Source organism: Acinonyx jubatus, chromosome E1 (genome assembly GCF_027475565.1).
Source record: "Acinonyx jubatus isolate Ajub_Pintada_27869175 chromosome E1, VMU_Ajub_asm_v1.0, whole genome shotgun sequence".
In the NCBI taxonomy this organism is placed as follows: Eukaryota; Metazoa; Chordata; class Mammalia; order Carnivora; family Felidae; genus Acinonyx; species Acinonyx jubatus.
The window spans coordinates 48,652,235-48,671,514 of record NC_069397.1 but is presented as its reverse complement, the minus strand read 5'-3'; the positions used below and the strand labels follow the sequence as shown (position 1 = coordinate 48,671,514).

The 19,280-nt window shown below is 49.5% G+C and overlaps 1 protein-coding gene and 1 long non-coding RNA gene across 3 annotated transcripts in view; one reads left to right on the top strand and one right to left on the bottom strand.

Annotated features, from left to right (window-relative positions):
- Nucleotides 1-879: 879 nt before the first annotated feature.
- LOC128313361 (uncharacterized) lies at nucleotides 880-18,934 on the bottom strand. Its single transcript, XR_008293950.1, has 2 exons — nucleotides 17,232-18,934; nucleotides 880-15,777 (listed from the first exon to the last, which is right to left on the bottom strand). It is a non-coding gene; the product is annotated as an uncharacterized LOC128313361 (long non-coding RNA).
- The window catches only part of FAM20A (FAM20A golgi associated secretory pathway pseudokinase), a 50,969-nt gene continuing 37,777 nt past the window's right edge, over nucleotides 6,089-19,280 (top strand). The window contains exon 1 of one of the 2 annotated variants that reach the window (XM_053211523.1): nucleotides 6,089-6,109. Coding sequence is in view for 1 of the 2 variants with exons in the window: in XM_053211521.1 (XP_053067496.1) it covers nucleotides 7,190-7,581 (392 nt within the window). In the remaining variant the exon portion in view is untranslated. Of the gene's footprint in view, nucleotides 6,110-6,494; nucleotides 7,582-19,280 lie in introns of those variants that run through there. The other variant, XM_053211521.1, reaches the window with a different exon arrangement.

Below are 19,280 nucleotides of genomic sequence, written 5' to 3'. Positions count from 1 at the left end.
TGAGTTGAGTGCACTACATACGACAGTTAGATCCAGTTGGCTGATGGTGTTGGTCAGTTCCTCTATATCCTCGCCTACTTGCTCTATTAATTGCAGAGAGAAAAAAAAAAGTTTAAGACTCCAGCTATAATTGTTGGATTTGTCCATTTCTCTTTCCAGGCTTATTAGTTTTTTTTTAATGTTGATTTATTTTTTTAATATAATTTATTGTCAAGTTAGCTAGCACACAGTGTATATATACAGTGTGCTCTTGGCTCCAGGAGTAGATTCCCATGATTCATTGCTTACATGCAACACCCAGTCGGGCTTATTAGTTTTACTTCATGTACCTTGAAGCTCTGTTGTTAGAGACATACAAACTTAAGATTGTTATCACTGGTGGATTGACTCTTTCATCATTACATAATGTTTCTTTCTATCCATGATGTCTTTCTTGCTCTACAGTCTATCCTGTCTGATATTAATATCGTCATCCCAGATTTTGTTTCATTAGTGTTTGCCTGGTATATCATTTTCTATGCTTTCATTTTTAACTTTCCTGTGTCATTATATTTACATCTGGTTTCTTATAGTCCACTTATCATAGGTCCAGGTTTTTTTAAAAATATTTATTGGTCTTGGCTTTTTGTTTGTTTGCTTGCTTCCGTTTAACCCATTCTGATGATCTCAGTCTTTTATTTGGTGTATTTAGACCACTTACATTTAATGTTGTTATTAATATGTTTGCATTAGGTCTACCATTTTATAATTTATTTTTTGTTTGTTACCTCTGTTTCTTGTTTCACTCTTTCCCCCTTCCTGCTTTCTTGTGTCTGGTTGGAATATTTGTAATGTTCCATTTTAATATATCTATTGAGTTTTGATTATATCTTAGGGTGGTTTCTTTTTTTTTAGTGGTCATGGTAGGGATTAAATATACAAACTTAACCCTTTTCAATCTACCTAGAGTTAATATTTCCCCACTTCGAGTGGAATATAGAACCCTTACCAGCATATAGGTCCCTTATGTTGTAGTGATTATTAAGTCTACATGTGTTAAAACTCCATAATTATAATTTTTGCTTTCAACCACCATACATATTTTAAAGAACTGAAGAGGAGGAAAAGAATCTATTATATCTACCCACCAGATTTTTACCATTTCTGTTGCTCTTCCTTCAGTCTTGATGTTCCAAGTTTCCCTCCGGTAGTATTTGCAATCCATCTGAATAACTTGCTTTCATGGTTCTGTTGGAGCAGGGCTGCTGGCAATAGCTTCTCTTCGTTTTTGTTGACATTTCATCATCATTCCTAGAGGAAATTCACTCTGGAATGGAATTTTGAAATTTTCTGACTTCAAGTAGTCATTTTACACGGTAGAAAAATGAAGCCCAGAGACATTAAACAATTTTCCCTATGTTGCTGAGCCAGGGCCAAAATCTAAGCTTCTTGACTCTCAAGTTCAGTGCTCTTACTCTTCCTATATAATGCGCTGGCTTGCTATCTCAATCATTTGGTATATAGTGAGAATAGGTCGTGCACAAAAAGCTTCGCTATTATGTGCTTCATACAAGACAAAATGGTAAAATTATCATTTTTTAGAACTGAAAAGGGGCCTTAGGGATCATTCATTTCTCTATTTCACATTTCAGATGAGAAAACTGGGGCCAGAGAAACTAATTCAGTTTCAAAAAAGGAAATTTACTAATAAGCAAAGACATGACGTTTTATAGCAAGATCACACTACATACCTGCCATTTGCACTGGGGTTGTTTGTTTTGCTCAGCAGCTGTAGCCGAGATAGATCATGTTGGGCCAGACACTCTCTCTAGTGTCCCCCATGACCTTATGACACAGGTGGGTGGCCAACATTGCACAATGGATCCTAGCAGAATCATTTGAAATCAAATCTATGACTGTTCTCATTAGCACCAAAGATTCCCCAACCTCAGTGGTATCAGAATTGGACTTCTGTGTGCACAGAATCTTACACGCTGATACGAATCAGCTTATTGAAATTATACATTCCTGGGTCCACTTCCAAAAATTCTGATTCACTAGCTCTAGCGTGGGAGCCTGGAATTTGCATTTGTATAAACACCCCAGGTAATTCTGACGCACGGGCTAAACTTGGAGAAAATGTCTGGCCGAAGTTGAAGCATCATGTCTTGGTCATTAAAAGAAAGTTCTGTTCTTTCTAGCTCAGCATAAGAGAAGAGACTGGGTATGACACCAAATCATTTCTTTATCTCACTGCACTCGGGATTCGTACTCTTGCATGCCATGTAGAGTACAGAACCGCCTTCCTCCTCTCTCAGGGATAGCTGAGACAGCTAGAAGGTAACAGTCACATGCCCCTTCCCCCATCTGTATAGTAACAACAACTCTTAGGGACGCAGCTAATTGCAGTTAGCACAGAGTTCATCATACGTCTCTTAGCTATAGCCTTTTCAATAGGCCCATTAAGATGCCTAAGATTTAGATGTTCCAGTTAAATATAATAGTTAACATTTACCTAGAGCCAGATTTTGTAAGCCCAGATTTTTACTCTAAATACACCTCTTAACCGCCCTGCCCGCCATAGGCGTGAACACGCACAGACCCACATACACAAATCGTATTTATTCCACAGGAATGTGTGAATTCTCAGCTGTATGCCTTGCTGTGTACGAGATCCTATAAAAGCAGGGAAAAGAAGAAAGTGTGTTGGCCCTGTATGCAGAGTTACAGTCTAGTGGAGGAAACCAGCCACACAAACAAGAAACAAGGAGTCGTGTTTTAAGCAACATACGGACACGTGCAAGATAAAAATAGAGTATAACCTTCACAGATGAAGGAACCCTTGCATTTAAATACTGACTCTGTTGTTCTCACAACTTAATTCCTGGAAATCGAGAGATGGATATTTAGCTAGACTAAAAGGAAACACGGGTGTCCTTTGCTTTTGCCCCTTAATTCATGCAGGGATACAGATTCTCTAATCTGGCCAGCCTTCCGCCTCAGACTTGTTCTCGATCGTCTCATAGGTACAGACAGATCTCTCTTCTCTACTAACCATAAAAGATGCTTGAAGGCGGGAACTGTGTCTGATACTCCTTCTGTGTCTCCTCCAGGGCCTAAAACTCTGTTATTTTATTGTAGCCCACGGTTCAGCCCCTCCTGGGTCCCAGGCCCTATGTGATATGCTACAATTGCAGAGCTAACCTGAGATCCCTGCCCTCGAAGATTTGCCTTCATTCACTGAGCGCAAACTTCTCCTGCAAGTGATGGGCCCTGTCCTCAGAGCTTCGGGTCCAGAGATAAGAAACACTCTCCCTCTGCACTTGAGCGAGGAAGGCAGACATGGGCATTGTGTGTTTGGGCTGCTGTCACAAAGGACCACAAACTGGGGAGCTTAAACAATGGAAGTGTATCGGCTCATGGTTCTGGAGGCCAGAAGTCTGAGATCAACATGTTGACAGGGATGGTTTCTACCAAAAATCATGAAGGAGAATCAGCTGCTTGCCTCTTACCTAGTTTCTGGTGGTTTGTTGGCCATCTTTGGTCCCCGCAGCTTTTAGAAGCATGAGTCTGACCTCTGCCCTCGGCTTCATGTGGAGATCCCCCTGTGTGCCTAGCTCAGTGTCCAGATTCCCCTTCTTTACAAGGACACTGGTCATATTAGATGAAGGGCCCACTCTGTTCCAATATGACCTCATCTTAACTAATTACCTCTGCAATGACCCTATTTCCAAATAAGATCACATTCTGACGTATTAAGGGTTAGGATTTCAACATATAAATTGGCAAGGGGGGGGTGCATAGTTCAACCTCTCACACATGCAAACAACAAAACACAGCCTGGTCAACGCTTTAATAGGAGTGTATGGAAAGAGCTAGAAGGGTACCTGAGAGTACATGATATTGAGCTTAATGGGCATGAGGAAAAGCATCAGGGAACGTGGGACAGGAGGCCAAAGCTTGGACAGACAATTCTCCGGGTAGGGAAATGCAAAAGAGTTTTTGAATAAAGGCATGTCCACGAGTGCATGAAGCACTCGGGGAATTGCAGAAAGTATTGTGGGCTGAAACCTGAACGGCATCTAAAGGAGAGGTGGCAGACGAGGCAGGAAGGGGAAACAGAAGCCAAAACATGAAGGGCCACGTCATGACATGTAGCCTAGGCCAGACACAAAGCCATGGAGGCTTTTCACCAGGAGGACATCATCGCTGTATCTGCATGCTAGAAAGCTCACTCTGGGAAGTTTTGATTACATCATAACACAGGTGGGCACTGAAATGGGACCATGTCGGAAGCTGAGAGACCAGCCGAGGAGCCTATTTGCAAGAGTCTAAGCAAGAAAAGTTGGGACCCTGGATGCAGTCGAGAGCAGTGGGAACGGAAGGGTGGGGCTGGATTTACAGTGAGAGGCTTGAAACAATGTCTCTGGCAAACAGCGGTTGGGGATAATCTGGGTGTGGACTGAAGAAATGTGGGTGAGGAAGCCAGGGGCCAAGATGTGGAGAGTCAGAGCAGGAACAGAAGGGCCAGGCCCATTGCTGAGAGCGGGGAAAGACACTGAGGACAGGGGCATCCTGCCCCTAGGATTTCACCTCCCCCACCCGGACCTCATGCACACCTAACATCTGACTTCCACATACAGTTTTGCCCTTGACCTTTATAGGGCAGGGGAAATGTACTTAGATAATCTCTAATCAAGTTAAAAATACTGTTCCCTGAACTGAGGCCAGACAAGCGAGTGCTAAGGAAGCATGGCCACACGAGTGGAAGAGAACTGGAGTCGAAAGACTGCGATGGCTTCGTGCCCATATCCTTTGCCAGCCCAGAAAAAGGCAAAGCAGTCCTGCCACATGTGTGCCTGGTTTCTCCATCCCCTCGCCATGATGCCTAACCAGACACATCAGAAGTTGCAAAATTGGGGGGCTCCTGGCTGGCCCAGTCAGTTAAGCCTCCAACTTCGGCTCACGTCATAATCTCGCAGTTTGTGAGTTAGCCCCGCGTCAGGCTCTGTGCTGACAGCTCAGAGCCTGGAGCCTCCTTCAGATTCTGTGTCTCCCTCTCTCTGCCCCTCCCCTGCTTACGCTCCGGCTCTCTCTCTCTCTCTCTCTCTCTTAAAAATAAATAAACATTAAAAAAGAGAAAAAGAAGTTGCAAAGTTTCTCAGAAATTGGGGACCAGTTGAAAGTTGATTCCAATAAAAAGATGGAGCTCATTCAACAAGGCTTACAAATCACCACCACCATAGGCCAGCAGCAGAGTGAAGCAGGGGCCCATGGCATCATCTTGGGATTTCTCACCAGGACTGGGCTTTGAGGCCATGATGTGCTCCTGAAAGTGGTCCCTGTCTGGCCTGCTTTTTCACACTTTATGTCTTTTGTCCCACTCATAAATTGTATCCCACTTAACCCAGTGTGCTACAGGAGCCAAGAAGTCCTAACTGTTTCTAGCAAACAAAGATTTCCCACTTATTTACCATGTGCTGGGGGCTGTTTCAAGCACACAACAACCCTATGGGGTAGGTCCTATTATTATCTTTCAGTGACAGATGAGGGGATGGCGAAGAACACAAGAACCTCCCCCCTCCCTCCCCCCACTGAACCACAGGGGAAAGAAGGCTGATCTGAACCCACAAGCCAAAGGGGTCTGAGGATTCCTAACTCCAGCAAGGGAAGGAGAGGGTTAAAGAGTAAGCTGAACATACGTGGGAATCTTTGCTGTCTGGGCAGGCAACTCATGGCAAAGATGTATTTTCTTGAACATTCAGCAGGGTGGGGCCGCCTCCCTGATCAGAACTGCACTCTCCTGTCCCCCCAAGCGCGCCCCAGGTCATTAAATAGAGGAGCCAGAAGTTCAGGCCTGGCCCGCCCCCTCCTCCTCCCTCTTCCCCAAAAGGAAAATGAGGTGGGGGGAGCATGAATTACTTCACGAGCCATCAGGAGGAAACGTAACATGTGCCCTCCAGTGATTCATTTGGGTGGACTACTTTCACACCGAGCTAAATGCAAAAGTTCAGAGGAGGGTCAGCGGGCGGCCCCTCCCTCTTTGAGTGCGGGAGAAATTTCCTCCTTGTAAAGGACAAGCACAGTTGGAATCAAACTCCATCCAAACAGGAAATCACCAAGATTCTAGGTAAACGTGGCGCCTTATTTTTAAAGGACCAACTTTTTTTATTTCATTGACTGGGTATTTCCTGAGTGCCTACTAAGTGCCAGGCACCCTGGCACGTAGTTGTTATGGACCTAGGATGTGCCGGGTGGGAAGATACAAAGAGGGAAAAGACAATGCACACACGCGCGCGCGCGCGCGCACACACACACACACACACACCCATCTGGTAAATCTTACAAGAGAAAGACTTTCGGGGGATTGTCTTTTTTCTAAAAATGAAAATAAAAGGTTGCGCGCGCACACACACACACACACACACACACACCCTGACTCCCCAAAGTGCCTGGACTGAGTCCTGAGCAGGGAAAGTGGGAGGCCTGGGGCGAGGGGGATGGGCGCGCCCAGCGGGTTGGGTGACAAGGTGCAAGGGCAGAGCCGGCAGAGGCATCGGGAGTTGGCTGGCGAGCTTGCGGCAGAGGCAGGTGCCAGCTGCGAGTGGGCGGAGGGGCGGGCGCCCGGCCAGGCGGGGGAGGCCCGGCGTCACCTCTGCCTCTAGGAGTCGGGCGCGCAGACGAGCTCGCCCAGAGCAGCCGGGGGCACGGGCGTCCCCGCCGCCCGCAGAAGGAGCCGCGGGAGCAGTCGCAGCAGCCGCCAGGCGACAGCATCCTCTGGAGAGACGCCCCAGGCTCCGCAGCCGCCTTCCTCTGCCCGGAGGCGAGCGCCGCCGCCCGCTCCCCGCGCTCCCGTTCGCCGTCGCCCCCCGGCCCCGCCGCCCGTCCGCCCGCGGGGGACAGCAGGCACCCGCGCCCCCGGCCCTTCCCTGCCGCGGGCTCCCGGGCCGGCGGCGCGGGGAGAGAAGGTGCCGGAAGCAGGGGCCCAGAGGCACCATCCCCGGGTCTCCAGTCCACGCGGAGAAGAGACGCCCGGCAACACCGCGAGCCCCCGCGCCGCCGGTCCCCAAGTTCAGGGGCGACACCCCTCAAGGAGGGGGAGGGGTGCGATCCCGCGCGGTGAGCACCCCGGCCCCATCGACCCCGTCCGGCCCTCGGCGCCCAGCGCCCGCCCGGGTCCCCGGAGACGCCCGCGCGCCCCGGCGGGGCCATGCCCGCGCTGCGCCGGGACCGCCTGCTGACCCTGCTGCTGCTGGGCGCGCTGCTCTCCGCCGACCTCTACTTCCACCTCTGGCCCCAGGTGCGGCGCCAGCTGCGGCCCCGGGAGCACCCGCGGGGCTGCCCGTGCGCCCGCCGCGCCGCCTCCCCGGGCCCGGCCCCCGCCGCCGCCTCCCCGGCCCCCCGCGCGGCCGCGCGCAACTTTTCCCGAGCCGGGCCCGGGCCCGAGCGGCGCGGCGGCCGCGGCTCCAAACTGCAGGCCCTCTACGCCCACCCGCTGTACCGCGTCCCGGAGGAGCCGCCGCTCCTCGGGCCGGAGGACTCGCTCCTGGCCAGCCAGGAGGCGCTGCGGTACTACCGGAGGAAGGTGGCCCGCTGGAACAGGTGAGGACCCCGGGCGCGAGGCGCCCGCCGCGCGCACTGCCCGGCCCCGCCGCGCCCCCCTCCCCGGCCCGCCGCGGCTTCGCCCAGCGCTCCGGCTCCGCCCGGGTGCGGCGGGTGTGTCCTGCCCGGACCCCACCAGCCGTGGCGGGCGGCAGAGCTCAGCCCCGAGCGCATCTCGGCGGGAGGAAAAGTTTCTGTGCTGCAGCCCCGCCAGGAAATGCTCCGAGCCCCTCCCCTTGGGCTCCTGGTTCACGCCTTAGCCCCACTTGTGTTCCCTGGCCGGCTACCCGCCTCCTTCAATCCTCGCCCCGATGTGGGAAGCCGCGGCTGGACTTGGGCGATCCAGAATAGGTTCCCAGACAGAGCCAACTCCAGAGCTGGTTCGAATTCCGCACTTAGCTTTAGACCTGGGTGCCTTCCAGAAAGCAATGCTACTCCCTGAAAACCCAGCTCATTCTCTTAACTTACTCCAATGCCCAGGTCAGAGATCACAAGAGGTCAGCTGGGGCAGAAAGCTAAGTGGTTGGTGTCCTGATCGGTTCTGTTTAAAACGTGGCTTGTCCCTCTGCTGAGTGCTAGAACCTGAAGGCGGTTTTAGTGTTGTGGTGATTTGGGCAGACTTGGTTCCAGGCTTAAAGCTTTCATGCACGGAGATAAAAATCTACCTGGGAATTTTTAAGATCCAAAGCAAAATGCAGAGGGGGAAAAAAAAACCAAACATATTTAGGTTTAAATTTAGAAGGATATATTTGTAAAAAGGTGCGGGGGGTGTGGGGGGTGGGGGGGTGGTTTGGAGAAGGCTGAGTGGTGGATACTGAGATCCCCAGGTAATGACCTAGGAAGTTAAATGAGTTAGAGCTCTGTTTTGAAGTACAGACTTGTCTAAATATCACTCACATCCAGAGTTCACTTATGTACCACACCCATCCCTTTCCTTAATGCAAGAGATTTCAAAATGAGATGTCATCGGATGGTTTCAGAGTCCCTGTGGAGGATGGGTAGACCATAAATCGCCGTGGAAACTCAGTGCGAGCCCAGTTTAACTGTTTGCTCGTTATTCTGTGGTGCTAGGACCGAGAGAGGGCTTTCAGAAAGTAAAAAAGACACAAAATGGAGAGCTATTGGCTGAAATCACTGTGGTGAATTTCAACTGCAACTCCATGGCTGACGATTTCATATTAGAAAGGAAGTGGTTCTCCATTTCATGGCTAATTGTGCGTAATAAAAAGGCACTTGGAGATGGCTCCTCAGACACTGTCATTTTCAGCATTACCTTTCTTTCGTCCATAACGTGGGCGGCCGGATCGATGGACGAGGAAATTTTGCCCTTAGAAAATTGTCCGCACATCTGTTGAAGATTTGAGAAGTGAGGGGACTTTGACCAAAGTCACTGGCTCTTTGGCAAACGTAGCCCCACAGTGTGCACATTTTTGCCGCTTTCAGGTTCTTCATGTTACTTTGGTCCTGAAGGGAAAGCCTAGGGGAATGCTTGGGCAGAAAAGCAAAAATCTTCCTCACCAATCTGTCCGGCAATCGATTTGGAGCTTGATTTCTACACCCTTGTGTGTCACAAAGACGCATTTACTGGCCAGAAATGGTTTGGGTCATTTACCGGCGGATCGACCAATGAGGGCTGGTGACCTTGCTGTATTCAGAGGGAACAGGGTAGTTTGGTGGGGTTGGTGGGCATGTGACCCTTGTGATATTTATTTCCCTCTCCCTTTTAATCCTTGAGCTCTCAAGTGAGGTTTGTGGCTGAAACGGGTGAGTAACCTCTCGAGTACCGAAAGTGGATCTCGGTACCTACCTTCACCCGAACTGTATGGTAAATGCCAACGCGATGATATTAATACACATGTGCATTGTTACTCATGGCAGGGTTAAAAACGGAACCTGAAGACTCCTTAGCCAGTGTGAATTTGAATCACGCGCCTTGTTCTGTTGTGAGAGACAGTCCCCCATTACCTAAAGCGAGAGAGTGCCCTGAAGAATATGAAGCCCGCATGCCTTTTCCAACGTGCAGGGCCAAGGAAGGCTCCAGAGTTCGGTGCAGACAGATAATTAGAACAGACAGCAAAGGAAGAAATAGTGAATGACCTTGCTAATGGCTTATCTCTTGCACGGACTAGCCCTCCATGTGTGTGTAATGATGTGAAGTCGGAAGGTATCTTTCTACAACTGTGAGCTCACTACCAATAAAAGGTAGATAATGCCCCATCTTCTTCCCCCAACACATTCCTTTTCGATTTCAGTGGAAGATGGGGCTTATACGTCGTTTTAAACGTCTCAGGTTTCCGATCAGTATTTGTTCATCCGGTGTCAGTGTTCGGTTAAGTTGAAATGCAAAAGATATATAGCGTGTCGGGTGGACAGTCTCGTGCTATGGGACCCTCAGGCTTTCTGCAGACCTCCCCAACCCACTGCTTTCTCCCTCAAAATGTAAGTAAGTGTGGCACAATCCAAGTGAAAAATGCAATCAGGGAAAATGCTTCTGTCAGGTCGTCGGTCACTGCTCACAGCCAGCGAGCCAACGCCAGGCCCTAGCAGGCATGATGACACATTTGGCACCTGTCTTGAATAGTGAAAAGGACAGAACAAAGAGCCAGGGGAGTATAGTCTTCACTACTTCAAGCCCTAAACCAGCCAGCCGCAGGAAGCCTTTTCCTTTCAAAGTAATGGATGGAAGGCGGGGCTTACAGATGGAAGGCGGGGCTTACAGATGGAAGGCGGGGCTTACCTGGCGCACAGGTAACTGTTCACCCCGCTGCTATCCTTGCCTCGGAGGCTGGGCTTTCTGGGTTTGTGGGCTGGGCTGCTTCTCTGCCCACAAGCTACCCAAGCCAGACAAGACCTGTCCTCTGACGTGTCAGAAGTGGCCGGGCCTTTTGCCCACATATCTTCGGTTGGCTCCTCTGTAACTCTCTGGTCTTGACAGGCAAGGCCAAACAGGGTCATGCCCCACCACCCCCCTCACCTCTCACCCCTCACCCCCCTTCCCCATGCCCCGACTCCTGCAGCTAACACATAAACGCAAGCTCCCCACTCCCTGCTTTTCTTTCTTTGTGACATTTCCTCAGGTATCCGGAAGGTTGTGTCTCCCCACAATTACAGCTTCAGCATTTCTGAGCAGCGTGCGTGTGTATCTGTGTTCTCTGTCTCCTCCTACCTACTTGCTGTCGCCGAAAGCCTAGCCCTGTGTTTCTCTTTGAAAATCACAGCGAAGACACTGGGCAGCTTTTCAAACCTGACAGTTGTTTAAGGGGAGTAAATTGGCTCAAGTTTTTCCGGGGGAAGCTTTGAGAAGACCCAGCAGCCGAGGCAGATAGAGGAGAGTGGGGAGGGGAGGGGGGGGGGGAGAGAGAAGGAGCCAGGAAAGATGAAGAAGTCAGCTGGAAATGAGAACTGTCTGTTCTAAGAGGTTTTGAAGGCAAAGCTTCTTCCCACCGTGGCATCTATGGAATGAAAAATACAATCTCTTTATTCTCACCCCGTCCAGCCCCCCAGGCCTGTACCTCTTTTTCTCTTTCCTGCTTATCTCGTGCTGGCCCCAGACCACTGGGATTGATTGGGAGCAGGCAGTGCAACTCGCAAAGGCAGATAAAAGTCCAGGTTCTTACTCCTGGAGGGCAACCATTTGCTTTTCTCCCAGAGTCAACAGGGCCTTGGCCCCCTGACCGATTCTTCCGCCAGCGATGCCAGGCTAAGAAAGGAAATGACCTCCTTTGGTTTGAAAATGGGCCTCAACCCGACCTGTGTGTGACTTCCATTTCTCTTTTCCAATTAGAGCTTTGCTTGACTGGTTTGGGAAGGGCTGTTGATTTATATCGGTTTCCGCATCCCTGGACTTGTAGCCGGGGGAAACCTCTCCACTCTCCTCAGAGTCAATACTCCAAACAGATGGCATCTGAGAGGACTAACCCAGGGCCATCTTCGGGTCCCTTCTCCCTCGTTCCAGAACCCAGTCTTCGCTGCCGTTTCTGCAGCAAAGACCTAAATCAGGGAGGCTCTCAGTGTTGTCCAGTCAAGGAGGACAGGCACTTTCTGTGTCCAGTTATATCAAAATGAAGTCCTTTGGCCAAGGACTAGAGGCTGTTTGTCAGCTGTTCCATTGTTCCCAGTCCCCAACGCTCTCCTTTCACCGCACGAAGTTCTCATCAATCCTGGGAACTCAACTGGTTAACTGCATGCAAATCCCTCTTCCCGAAACATGAAACATACTTGGTCTGGCCCAGGGACTCCCCGTACACGTGCTAACTTAGGCCTCACGGTTTCCTTAGAAGTAGGCATGTGCTTGGAGGCGCCTGGGTGGCTCAGTCGGCTGAGCGTCCGACTTCGGCTCAGGTCATGATCTCACAGTTCTTGAGTTCAAGCCCCGCGTCTGGCTCTGTGCTGACCGCTCAGAGCCTGGAGCCTGCTTCGGATTCTGTGTCTCCCTCTCTCTCTGCCCCTCCCCTGCTCATGCTCTGTCTGTCTCTGTCTCAAAAATAAATAAAAACATTAAAGAAAAAAAAAAGAAGAAAAGAAGTAGGCATGTTCAGTAGGCAGAATTCCAAGGTGGCCCCATTAGATTCCCAGCCCTGGTGTAAACACGCCCTCTCCTCATTATTCTACCAAATGTTAATCTAGGTGCTGGTGTCGAGGAATTGTACAGATGTAATTAAGGTCCCAGATGAGTTGACCTTGGGATAGACAGGTTATCCCGGTGTGCCTGACCTAATCGCGGGAGCCGTTTAAAAGCAGGGAGTTTTCTCCGGCTGATCAAAGAAAAGGAAATCAAAGATCCAAAGTATGATATGGATCTGAGGGGCCACTGCTGACTTGAAGATGGAGGGGGCCACCTGGCGAGGGACACTGAGGACTTCAGATTGGCCCGCAGGCGACAGCCAGCAGGGAAACAGGGACATCAGTCCCGCCACCACAAGGAAGCAAATTCTGCCAGGGGCGAAAACGAGCTCAGAAGCAGATTTCTCCCCAGAGTCGCCAGACGAGAACTCAGCCTGGGGGACAGCTTAACGTCAGCCTTGCAGAGGCTGTGCAGGTACGGCCAGGCTGGACTTCAGGCACAGAACTCGGTGACTGAACCGATGGGTGTTGCTCTAAGCCCCTGGGTGTGTAATAGCCAACAAATAGCAATAGCAAACAAATCTGGTACTGCCGTTGATTTCCCTCTATAGAGGAAACTGAGGACGAGAAGGTTATATCACTTGTCTTCCAAAGTCAGGCAGCCAGCAAACCACAGGCAGGCTTCGTACCCAGAGCGTCTGGCTCCAGGATGCACGCCCTAACCATCCGCTGCGCCACTGTGCGTCTTTTGAAGTCCACAGGCCCTCGCTTTCCCTCTCCCGGAAAGGCTTTTCTGACTGCCTCCACCCACTCTGGCCCCTCTCTGACTATACCCCTCCTCTGCATATAAGACCATATTACTTTTTGTGACTGAGCCCCGTCCGGCTTCATGGCAGCTGCTAGGAGCTTCCTAGGGGAATGAATAGCCACTTGCTTCTGGCACAAAAAGCCCCCGGCTTGCACGTGGTCATGCTACCACATCTGTTTCATGGTTTCCCGTGGGGCTGGGAGGGGGCGGGGACAGCCAGAGTCAATTATCTGGGGAACGCGTCCTGGGAAACAGACAACATCAGGATTTGGGGCCTGTGAGCAAATGGTCTGCTGTCTCCTATGAAGAAAGCCTCACACTGAAAGAATCGCAACTGTAAAATCACCCCACCTGTCGCTTTAACTCCTCCCTGTAAAGGTCTAAGACAAAGCCACCCTACTGAGACTTTCTGAAATTTGGAGCTGAGGTGGGTGTTCTCTTTATTGCAATAGCCTAAATGAAATCAATTAAAAAAAAAAAAAAAAGCCCCGAAGGAAAGTTGAGAGGGTGTCATATGCCAGAAAGAGGGAATTTCCTCCGCTTCCGGTACTTTCTGAGGAAGAGCGGCCAAGAAGTCTTGCTTAAAGAAAGTGGGAAGCACGGAGACCCTGAGTGAGCCAACGCAATCCCCGAGCTGCCCCTTGGCAAGTGCTGACCCATGTTTTTCTTGTGATTATTCATTAAGCTGAGGCCGATGAGAGCCTGTGGATTCTGCTGAAGTCGGCCTGCCTGTGGCCGCAAGCCGAGTGGGGGATATACCATTCTCGACAGCTGCCGCTTTAGGGGAACAGAAGTTTCTAGGCCAAAGAGCATCTGCGAACCTGTTGTCAGAGGCAGGCACACACATAATGCCTGATGAAACCATAGCAAGGAGAAAACAAAAAGGGCTTAGCCCTTCTGGTGCCCTGTCACTTGGCAGAATGTCCTATGGCTGCAATGTGAAATCAGGACAGACTGGGTCTGAGTGCTGTGGAGACGCGGGCATCCGGGACTCTGAAGGGGAAGAACTGGGGGCGGCCAGCAGAACCGGGCTTGGGCGCGACGCAAAGTTAAGAATCAGAAAAGGGTCTGATTTATTGGATCCCCGAGGAACAGACCAGTTCCATCTGGAAAGCCACAGGGAATAGAAAATAGTGGAGGACTGTGGTTCCTAAGCCAAGAACCTGTAATAAGACTCAGCAAAATACGGAGAGTAAAAGAGAAACTTAAGGAGTTTGGCACGGGGGCACATGGACTGAGAAGCTGGGCTATTAAAAAAAAGCTGGCCCGGGAAGAGATGGAATTTTAGAAAACTTGGACGAGGTTGATGGGTTAGAAAAGATCTCTGCTGGCAGAAGGAAATCAGAGCTGCCTCTGGCCCTGGGAAGTCAGGCATAGCTCAAATAGCAAACTTGCGATCAATACCTGGGTCGTCGTGGAATCGTGGGGAAATATTTCGGGGGGGGGGGGGTCGTAGGGAAATATTTCTGATGTTGCTAACCAAAATGGAGTCTCTGCGGAGGGACAGATTGTCTCTCCTGGCCAATTCAGGTGTCCCACAGGGTCTCAGTTTCATTAGTCCAAAGGGGAGTTTTGGATTTCTGACTCATTTTTCCCCATGGCTGAAGAGTTACAAATTCTATAGGAATAGTGTATTTATCTGCACTTACAGCTCAGCCCATGTTTTCCACTCTGAGTTAAGAATTATGCACAGCCAGTAGCTGTATTTTTTACGCATTCTGTGCCCCTCAGAACAGTCGGAGACGCTAGAGAAAGACCAGCCGCAATTCCATCATCAAATCAAGCCCCTTATTAACCACTGTTTCATTGAAAGGGTTTTGTTTTTTTTTTCCACGGAAGGGGGAGGGGGGCGGTCCCTGGACCCTACTGAGTTCAAGGGATGAGGTCTATGTTTCCCTTAAATGTTATGACAAATTTGCATTCTGTGCATATGCTTATTTTCCTAAGAAAAAGTTTACTGCTTTTGGAAAGTCTACTTTGGTTTCAAGTGACAGAAACCCAACTCAAAGTAACGCAAATAGGAAAAGGAAATGTAGAGACTCAAGTAACCAAAACCCAGTGAGGGCCTGTCTTAATCCCCTCCTGCGGCTTTGGGTCCCAGCTGCTCAAGGACCAGAGAGAAAATGGGTGTCTCCGGTTTCCAAAAAAAAAAAAGATAATGAGCAGAGATGCTGATTGGCCAGGTCCGAGAAAACAGCCAGGCTGTAGAGGGCTATGATTGGCCCAGCTTTGAGGCGTGCCCACCTCTCAACCAATCCCTGACGTCAGGGAGGTGGAGTCATTGGAAACTGTGCATTCTCAGGCCAGGTGGCTCATTGAGGGGAGGAGCGGTGCACGTGGGTGTAGACTTCAAGGGTCCTGGAGAAACTGTCACCGGTGATGCTGGAAAGTTTCTCAGCTTAAGCGCAGGGCCCTTTCTGACTCCTTTGGCTACTGTTCTGGAGTTTTAATTGAGACTTGAAAATCGAATTCATTCACAACAGATTCCTAACATGTGCGGGCTTTTTATACCAACCATTAAAATCCCCCGAAGAAGACAGGCATCTTCATTTATTGGGGCTTAAATCAACGTTACTCTCTACACGGGAGCCCAAAGAAGAAACCGAGGTGGACCCAGCTCATTCGTGGGCTCATGTCTCTTTCTCCCAAAAAGAGATTCCACTTCGAGCCAAGATGCCTGTGTGTCAGTCCCGAGGAAACCACTTACCTTCTTCAGGACTCCCTTCCTTTGGAATGAAGAGAGTGAACCTCTGGTCCCTGAAGGCTCCTTGCTGCTCTGTTTTCCAGGCACAGCACATCTTTGACCAAGATTTCTTCTTCAAGGTCTATCAGAGCGAAAGTATGGGACAGGCATTTTTGAGATGTGCTCCATGAACTTCCAGGGTTCTGGGAGATGCTTCTCAAGTTCTGCAAATGACGGATTAATTTTTCATCTTGAAAGAGTGTACTTTAACACAATTCTGAAGTTCTTGTATGGGAAAACTCACACCCGATTGTGTTATACACACGTGGTAGCCTGTAGAGCTTGCGGCAGGTAACTTAGGTGGACAGATGGCTTCTCCTCCTATCTTTGTTTAATTGAGGAGTATTCTGAGATTGCAAGGTGAGCTATTAAAAACCGTCTCCCGTCCCAACTACTTATGTATGTTTATCACGATTTTTTGTACCGTGCTACCAAAACGATGCGCGGAAATTAATCAGGTACTGAAATAAGACTACTTCTATCTGTCATCCCCCCCACTTTTGAATGCTTGAGTTCATAATCCTGTTTTCCTTCTTGTTCTTATCGATTAGCTTTTAAAAATAAGTTTACATATTTTAGCCTATAAATTAGATTTATAATAATAAATGACGAGTTTGGTTTATTTCATACATTGGGATTCTGTGCAAGGTTTCTTTTGTAAGGAAGGTTCCACTTCTATAAAATTTTTGAAAGCCGCTGATTTGGACTATATGGAAATAGAGTAAACATTTTTTCCTCTTTCCTCAAAAACTGATGGGCCTAGAACCCAAGCCCCCTGCCCTCCCTTACCCCCCTCGCTCCCAGCTATTATCACTAGTGAGAGCACGGCCACACACCCCACCATGGCTTTGCCAATGCTTGTGGCCACTTGAGCAAATGAGAGCATCTTTTAGGCCTTGTGCTTTGCTGCACAGCAAATCATACCAAAATATCGTGACTTAAAAACAAGAACCATTTACTGGCTCACGATTCTGCAAGTCTGCAATTTGGGCTGGGCTCAGCTGAGCGGTTCTTCTGGCCTCCTTGGGCTCAATGAGACATCTGTGGTCAGGTGCCACATAAACTCTGCTGAGCTAGGCTGTGTCCCCTCCCGGGGGGGGGCCCCTGTCTGGGCCTTGACGGAGATGACGAGGGTGGTTCCACATGGCAGTGAGCTAATCCCGGCTGCATCATGTAGTGGTGGAAGGTTACCAAGAGAGAGTGGAAGTGGGCATCACCCCTTGAGGTCCTGGCCAGGACCTGCTGAATGTCGCTTCTGCTGCCTTCTGTTGGCCAAAATAGATTAAAGGCCACGTGGGGAGATTTGGGTCTCCTGGCCATTGGAGAGGAGGTGGTCTAATAACTTAGGACCGAGCAGAGGCTCCAAGGAAGTCCCTTTTGCTGGCACTTGTCAGGCAGTGAGCCAGCAGCTGTAAGTGGCAACAGCCTGCCACATGTGTCCGTGAGAAAGAAATCTAATAGAGCCCTTTAAAACTCGAGTGAAGCAGTTGTGGACTGAATCATGTTCCCACAAAACCCATATGTTCAAGTTCTTACCTGCAGCGCACCTCAGAATGTGACTGTTTTTGGAGACTGGGCCTATAAAGAGATAATTAAGGTTAAATGAGGTCACCAGGGTGGGGCCTTAATCCCCTATGACTAGTGTCCTTGAAAGAAGCAGGAGAGACCCCGGGAGACACTTATGTATGGAGGGAAGGCCATCTGAGGACGCAGGGAGAAGGCGGCCGTCCGCAAGCCATGGAGACAGGCCTGGGGAGAAACCATCTCGGTGACACCTTGATCTTGGACTTCTAGGCTCCAGAAGCGTGGGAAATAAATTTCAATTGTGTAAGCCACACCCGGTGGGTGGTATTTTGTAATGGCAGCCTGAGCAGACTAATAATACAGAGGCTAACTGACAGGGATAGTTAGGGCTAATCTGCTGGCTCAGGCCTGCCTGCACCTCAGCTCCCTGGGGCACACGGCAAAGCCAAGCTGTCTTTGAAACTGTCCCCTCCCCCTGGTGTGGTTCTCCCAGCTTCACCAGGCCTCCGGGCCTCCCTTTTCAAGCCCTTAAAAACTCCCTCATTCACAGACAAGATGGCCTCAATCCTTTCCTTAGGGCCAAGTGATTAGCTCTTCATTTAGTTTCTTTTTAATCTACTTGTTTGTGGGTAGACTTGAAGATCTCCCTTCTTCTGGAGACCATTTTTGAGACCAGAAGCCGACACCTGACTCTCTGTCTCCCTGCATCCCTCCTAGGATGGTCCTCCTCCTCCCCAAGGCCACAGGTCCTCTGATTGATGGGCCAAGGACACAACGTCATCCTTCAAGGGTGCTTAAAGCCCGTTTTGTAAATTTGTAAACACTTCCTTTCCTGTGATCCGCCAGAATATTTAGAACAGCGATGAAAATTTGTTTTCGCTTATCATGTGTATTAAGCGCCTATTATTTCATAAGCAAATCTCCAAAGACCGTTATCTGTTATTTACCTATAGGGAATTTGTGATAATAATTGTTAATATTAGTAATGGCATGAATATGGAGACTCCTTTTCACTTCCCGAAGCTTTTTTTTTAATTATTTTTTTATGCTTATTTATTTCTGAGAGAGACAGAGGCAGAGCGTGAATGGGGAAGGGGCAGAAAGAGGGAGTCACAGAATCCGAAGCAGGCTCCAGGCTCTGAGCTGTCAGCACAGAGCCCGACGCGGGGCTCGAACCCACGAACCGTGAGATCACGACCCAAGGCGGAGTCAGACACTCAACCGACTGAGCCACCCAGGTGCCCCTTTCCTGAAGCTCTTTTAAACAGTCTGTAATTCATTCACCGTAGATTGGTGTTTACAGCCAGTAAGAGGTTGACCTGAGTGTCCCCATGGAAAGACATCCAGTCAATCTGTGTTTTGAAGCACAAATTGTTATAAAGCTGTGTTATAAAGCAGCGTCCTTGGCAACAGCCTGGGCTGGTGGGGCCTCAACTGTCTGTAGTGGATGCTATGCAGGACCCCCGGGGAAAAACTATGAGTACTGCCTTGTACGGAGACCATCAGAGGCCACACCTCTCAGAGGAGTCTCCATTGAAATGTACAGAAACTCCCTCAGTGAAACTTGATGGTGTCAGAACAACACAGGGAAACATTTATGTGCCGTGTTTATTATAATCATAAGCATTATGTTATTCTAATAGAAGAATGAGAAACTGAGGTCTTTTGCTATCAGAAAATCAAATACCATTAAGGATGGACTTTAAAATATTTTTAATGTTTATTTATTTATTTTGAGACAGAGAGAGAGCGGGGCGGGAGGGAAGGGGGTTGGCAGACAGAGAGACAGAGGGAAAGAGAGAGAGAGAAAATTCCAAGCAGGGGGCATTTGGGTGGCTCAGTCGGTTAAGTGTCCGACTTTAGCTCAGGTCATGATCTCAGGGTTCGTGGGTTCAAGCCCCGCGTCAGGCTCTGTACTGACAGTTCGAAGCCTGGAGCCTGCTTCAGATTCTGTGTCTCCTTCGCTCTCTGCCCCTCCCCTGCTCACGCTCTGTCTGTCTCTCTCTCTCTCCTTCAAAAATAAATAAATAAAAAAAAATTCCCAAGCAGGCTCCACCCTGT